A 6911-nucleotide genomic window follows, 5' to 3' on the forward strand; every position below is an offset into this window, starting at 1 on the left:
TTTCAAAGTCTTCAGACATGTTGGGCTGTCCTTTGCTAAAAGACCGTAGTGCAAATTATCTTTTAGCTCTGTGGTTACTGTTGTCTCTCCCTGCGGTGCACGTGTCACGTGATGTTAACATGGGTAAGCAAAGCTCATGCTTTTGCTGGTCTCGCGCAGGCGCACACACGTGAGCGCGGAGCACCGAGAAGCAGTCAGAGCTACAGGCTACAATGAAGCTAAAAACAGAGTTCATATGACGTTTTTCCAAACATCTTTTTCTGTCGGGGCTTCAGCACACTTGGATCACTACGGATGAGCAGTATGGAGATACTTTGTGGATTCAATTTTGTGTTCTTGGACGTTAGTCTGGGGCGCCGTCTACCATTAGGTGTGCTAGCCACTCCGCCCGCCGATTTCCGCAAGGGATGTGAGGACTCTAAAACTTCACCAGAGCCTCCCTCGGCATATGGGTGAGTAGATAATGGCTGAATTTTCATTTTTGGGTGCACTATCCCTTTAAGTTGCACAGCAACGATTCAGATGTATTTGCATCAAAAGGATTTGTCAGTCACTGGAATTTCTAACTTAAATTGAATAATGCAAATTTGTACAGTGAGCTAAATGTCATTCAGAAGGGAGACACCATCAAGACCAGAAAAACTTAAAGCAGAAACAAAACGAACAAACAGCTACGACCTTTAGAACGTGACGCTGGGTAGGACCTGTGACAGGCTGGGACACCTGTATCAAACGTGGTCTGAAACTGAACATATACGTAGAGACTCTGAAACAACCTGAACTTGTGTCCCGAGTTATTGCAGCAGCCCAAAGCCAATCAGGCAGAGGATGGTGGAAACAGTGTATCGATTCTCCGTCAGTTAAATACCTTGTACTTCTCGTTGTGAGCGTGAGTGGTGACGTGTTCTTCTGCACAGATGGCATCTCCGTAAAACTCTTTACACAGCAGGCAGAAGAATCCTCTGACGGGCAGCAGGAACTCTGAACCTGCAGCAAAACACACGCCAACACATTTTAAACACACGGGCGGTGATAAATAAACTGTCAATCATGTTTACCTGAGGACGTCTCCATTTTCAGAACCTGTGAGGATGGGAGAGTGTCAGAGAGGTGACAAAGGTTTATAAAGAAAAGATGGTGGTCAGATCAGAGACGTGGCTTCACGTCAGTAACCGATGGACGACAGGTCAAAGAAGGACAGATGTTTCCACAGGTTACTGCGGTGCCTTAAGTTTACAGCCTCTACGTGAGGATGAGACATGAAAGACAAATGGATTGATGTCAGAGACGAGGAGGGGAGTCTCCTCGGTGGGTCCGTCAGAGTCTGTGTCACTTCGTTAGCACTGTTTTCATTAAGACACACAGAACCAGCAGCAGAGATCTGCTGTGAGTCCACCTGGAAGCAGAAGACGGCTAACAAAATTCAGCGGCTCATACAGCAGCATCATGGGATAACAGGCAGTGTGCTGAGGACGTTAAAGGAAGTGATGGATGAGCAGTGCGAGTACCTTTGGCGGGTTTGGTCAGCTTCTCCTCTGACGACAGGTTCTTGCTGATCTTGGTGGGAGTGGACGCCCAGGGTCGGTCGTACGGGTCCAGAGTCTGTGAGGACAAAGACAGGATTAAATGTCCAGGTATGAACACCACTCCGACATCAAGATATTCTCTCGTAAATCTGTCATACACGACTGTAGAAAAGTTTATAATCTGCTGTCCTCTGTCCTCCTGAGACCAAAGCTTGTCTTTGGTTTGTCCTTCTAATGTCTCCTCGTTGTGGGATCAGCATGACCTGATACGTGTCAAAAAATAAATACAACCGCCTCAAGGTTGTATGACTCCGCCCACCAGTCACATGAGCGATCAGTTCTTACTTGATCCAAGTGGGCGCTTGTGCCAAATCTGAGGAAATTCCCCAGAGGTGTTCTTGAAAATAGGATGGACAGATGGACCAATGACCCGGAAACAAAATGCCTCTAGCTACAACTATCGCTGGTGCAGAGGCATAAAAAACTCTGTTCTCATATAGACTCACAAGTCAGTCTTTAGACGCTTTGCTTAACTAAAGACTGATGACTTTCTCCCTGATTTTGTGTTTAGATGGGCGGATACAATTTCAGAGTTTAAAAAAACTCCCTACGTTGCAGAACCAATAGTAAATCTGCAGGGCGGTCCTTCGGTGGCTCGCTGAACTCTTGTGTTCGTAAACATAGTCCGACTAGAAACACGTGTAGCGGTACAAAATGGCTCTTGTTTTTACACCTTCTGTGCTTTCATGAAGCACAGTATCAGGTGCAGCAAATCCAGGAGGTTGGAGGACTGAACGGTCTCTGATGCGTTCAGGTTGTAGAAAGTCGTCAGATGTTATTTAGTTTGTTTAATGTTGTCTGATGGTTCAACAGGAAGTGACACAGACCGCTGTGAGTAGAAGCTGAGTGCGAACAGAAGGTATCAGCAGTCGGAGGATCAGAACATGAGCACGTCAATAAAACATCTGCCATCTGAGTTTTTATCTCTGTTACCACAGAAGAAGAAGAGCTGATTACAGACTTTTGAACCGTCGTGTACCTGGACAAACATGTTGCGTAAAAATAAAGTAAAAAACAAGAACAAACCTTTCGGTGCGTTTTGCTGTGCAAGTGCGTGAAAAAATCAAACATGGAACCAGAGGTGATGTTACAGTTTTTGCACCAGTGGTTTCCAGCGTCATAGTATTCAAACGGTTGCGGAGGCGGGGTCAGAGGTGGAGCCAGGGTGGCGACAGGCTGCTTGTCCGGGGACGCCCTGGAAGATGACGACGACAGCATCACTGGGCTCTGCTAAGAAACAAAGATGGAGGACAGTCAACATGGTGAGTAACAGCGGACACAGTCAGCATTCAGTCAAACATTCTTTCATTAAAACTCGACTCCACAAAATGTGAAAAGGAAAAGTTTCTTACCTTCACGGAGCTCCAGCCTCCGAGATGTTCCACAACACCAGAATCCAACAGTCCCTTTTATATCGATCGGAACGTCTAACTCGCTTTAAAGTTTAAGATCAGTGACGACAACGAAACTTAGGTTTAACAGATTTGTCCTGCGATGACACGGTTCGTATTTTATGATGTTTCTGTTGGCATAAACTCAAGACTGAACTTTCTACGATCACCATGAGACGACCTTGTCACGTTTATTATATCTAAACTCTTTACAGATAGAAGCACCTGTTGGTCTGAGCTCAGGTGTGATGAGCAGGCCCATACCGAATCTGCCCCACAGAACCCTCAATGGCCACTTTATTATGTGCACCTTGCTGGTACCGGGTTGGACGCCTTTTTTAATTCTTGGTGGCACCACCACTCCCACCCGCCCTACTCAGACTTCCTTACTGCCTTCCGACTGTCTTAGCTTTTTTTGTAGACATGCCACATTTCCCCTTGAGGCTGCTGGATGCCCTTAAACAGTAACGGTGACCGGTTGTGTATCATGCCGACGTGAATGAACACCTGTTTTCTTTGGTATCTGACGCCAGAGGTCATTGACCAAGCGCCGGTATTTGACAATGTCAGAGTGAGACTGGGTTGTAGAAACGGGTGACGTTTGACATCATCAGCCGGCTCGAGTCGAGCTCAGAAAGGTCAGTTCATACCGCTGACACTTTTCTCTACTCTGGACTTTAGATTTTACTGTGTTAAGTTATTTTGGTTCAAGACCACCTGATGTGATAAATCAATATTGTCGATCAAATTACCAGTTTTTCATTTTGCTGAAAACTATTTAAAACTCCACAGATTCAGTTTGGGCCTGCTGACGAGGAAGGACAAACACACATGTACAAGAAAACTTCTCATAAAGGCCTGACTCTACTTCATCATTTTTAAGCTTCCGTTTAGAAAACTCAACTTCCTGCACAGACCTTCCACATTAAAAGCCTTAGGTGGCTCAAAGGGTGTGACCCTTTTCCTGATGGGCTTTTTATGTGAAAAATGTTCATGATGCTGAAACAGTTCAGGTAATTACATCACTGCTGCCTTTATCTGAAACTCTGTCATTACCTGAGAGCTACGGAAGCTCACTGAGGCCAAAAATACTGATCAGTACTTCTCAGGAAGTAACATGAAAAAATCTTGTAAAAATATGAACATATCTTTTTAGAACAAGAAACTTCTCACGTTATTACCTGATACTGATTGTTTTCTTTCTGACCTGGCAGGTCGACAATATTTTAAATCACACACTGTTCAACTCTTAAAAATGCACCCCTTCCTGTCAGACAGGAAGACGACGGCAACAACGACGGAAGAAACAACAAGTAAAATACAATCAAATAAAAGCAGGTGATACAAACTGACTATCTGTGAACACATATAAGCTTCATTATGCTGATTGAGGATCAATAACTGAGCAATACTTTAATATTTAGCTTCTGATTCCAGTTTTAATCATAAATTATTAAATTAAAATAAGGTACTCATCATTATCGTTTAAGAAGATAAACTGTTTATCTGAACTAAATAAACACAGTCTGACCGTAACGAGCCCTAGCTATGGTCCAGTCCTACTTCCTGTTTTACCTCCTCTGCAGGTGTCTGTACCTTTATTGTGGAGCTGCTGGCCGCATGCCGTCCCTCAGGACTCCAGTCCGCCTCGCGTTTCTTCTTCTCTGGCAGAGGCGGAAGCGGCGGCGGTGGTTCGTCCTCCTGGTCCTCAACCAGTTTAGCTGTCCTGCGGGGCCGGTCGGACGGGACGAGGCCAAGTATGTGCGCGACCTTCTCGATCTCGTTGCGTTTCTTCTCGGCAGCCTCATGCTCTTTACGCAGGTTAGAAATCTGAGCCATGACCTCCTCCTGCAGGCGGCTGATCTCCTGCAACAGAGGGTCTTTGTGGCCACCCTTCTCACGCCGCTTCTTCCTCAGGAGCTCGCCTGGAAGACACGACAAACGTGAAGCAAACATACAAACAAACATTTGTGAACGTTCACGTACGCTCCATGGGAACACGCCTTTGTCTACATGTGAGAGACATGTGATGACATCATCACATTCAGGAACTCTAACGTGAGCCAGTAAAGTGTCAGTTCCACTGTCGGTACGACACGACTCTACTCAGCTCCACTCGCTCTGATCCAGTTTTCAATCAGCAAAACTTCTGGAAACTACCTGGGACTTTTTATTGTTCCACTTCGGTCAAGGTTCCAAGTGAGCTGAGCTGCTTCGTACTACGTACACAACATCGTACACTATGCCAAACACGGTGTACACTTCGCTAAACATGCCGCACAACATGCTGTGCACTACGCAGTACACTACGGTTAATACTAACCTACACTGTATAATACGGCGAACACTATGCCATACACTATGCTGCCAAACTACGCCAAACACTAGCCTACGCTGTATAAACGCCTAGCTCTATACTGAACACTATGTTTAACATGACGTGCACTACACGGAACACAACGTATGCTATCCATATACTCTGTGGAGCACTGCCCACATTACACCTAACAGAACACCAGAAAGTATGTACACTACACCAAACACTAAACACACTATGCTGGACACTACAGCGAGCACTATGTCATACACTACTATGTACACTATGCCAAACACGATGTACACTACGCCAATATTCTACCTACACTGCGCTGATAACGGTCTACACTACACCAAACAGTACGTACACTAAGCCGAATACAAAGTATGCTACCCTGAACACTACATGTACATTATGCCAAATGTTACACCAAAACTATCCCGAAAAGTATGTACACTACGCCAAACACTACGGAGCGTGTGCTGAATACTACGTAGACTACACAGTACACTCACACTGTGCTGTACAGATGACGAGATGCAGATCTTCTAGAGTCGTGTTAAAGACGATGTCACAGCAGTTTTATGCAGTGTCGCCATGGCGATCAGCTGAGAATCCCACCTACATTGAGGGGTATGATCCACAGTGGTAAACAGATGATCGAGAAAAGGAGCTGGTGCGATGGGTGAGTCGAGTCGAGTCGGACCAGGCACTGGAAAATGTTTCTGTTCTAGACTTCTGTTTGTCAATCTGAAAACGCTGTAAAAAATAATGATGTAAACAAACGCCGTCATGCCGTGTGAGATGGCGTCCATGTGTGTGACCTCACCCTGCTGCTTCCTGAGTCTCTCCAGCTCCTTCATCAGATATTCCTTCTTCTTCATCCTGATGTCTCGCTCCTGCTTCAGCTTCTCCCTCTCCTCCAAAACCTTGACACAAAAACATCAGCGCACAGTCAGGATCAGCTCACCTGGTGCACCTGGTTCACCTGCAGTCACATGACACGACCAACACAATGACGTAAGGAAGGGGACACCTTCTGTTTCTGGCTCTCGTTGTTCTGTTCCTCAGACACTCTCTTCTCATGACTGCTGACGTTTCCCTTCGTTTCCCCCTCACCATCCTGAACAGAACTCTTCACCACGCCTGACGACACAACAACTAACAAACAAACAAACAAACAACAACAAGCAGGAGTTACATTCAGTAATCCAACAGCATGAAAACAAACATCCAGGAGCTCCGTCAAACTTCCGTCTTCTACAAACACCACCTTCTTCAAGCTCCTTTTACACTGCCAGATTTTCAGCGAATGTTGGGCCGTTTTGCCGGCAAGCTGCGAGCGTTTAGACACACAGAGCCGGATTGGCGAGTTGATCCGAGGTGCCCAATTTTCCGTCTCGTAGAGTAGACATATTGGAGGAACCATTTTAGTTTAAACAGAACGAGGCGGCCTTCTGCAACGGGAGTGGCTGTTGAAGACTTGTGGGAGGAGCTGTTGATGACGCCGCACGTGCAACCCACTGGCGGTGGATAAACAGGAAACAGCTGATAGCAGGAATTAGTGAGCAGCTAGTAGCAAGAGGGAAACACAAACCTGACAGACACTGTAAAGAT

The 6911-nt window shown here is 45.9% G+C and overlaps 1 protein-coding gene across 1 annotated transcript in view; it reads right to left on the minus strand.

The window, feature by feature from the left end:
• Positions 1-6911, minus strand: part of znf318 (zinc finger protein 318) — an 18601-nt gene that overhangs the window by 7285 nt on the left and 4405 nt on the right. The window contains 6 exon segments of the mRNA XM_050070561.1: positions 869-987; positions 1509-1602; positions 2613-2816; positions 4574-4902; positions 6124-6223; positions 6331-6588. Of these exon segments, the coding sequence (XP_049926518.1) occupies positions 869-987; positions 1509-1602; positions 2613-2816; positions 4574-4902; positions 6124-6223; positions 6331-6588 (1104 nt within the window).

Source organism: Epinephelus moara, chromosome 19, assembly GCF_006386435.1.
Source record: "Epinephelus moara isolate mb chromosome 19, YSFRI_EMoa_1.0, whole genome shotgun sequence".
NCBI classification, from domain to species: domain Eukaryota; kingdom Metazoa; phylum Chordata; class Actinopteri; order Perciformes; family Serranidae; genus Epinephelus; species Epinephelus moara.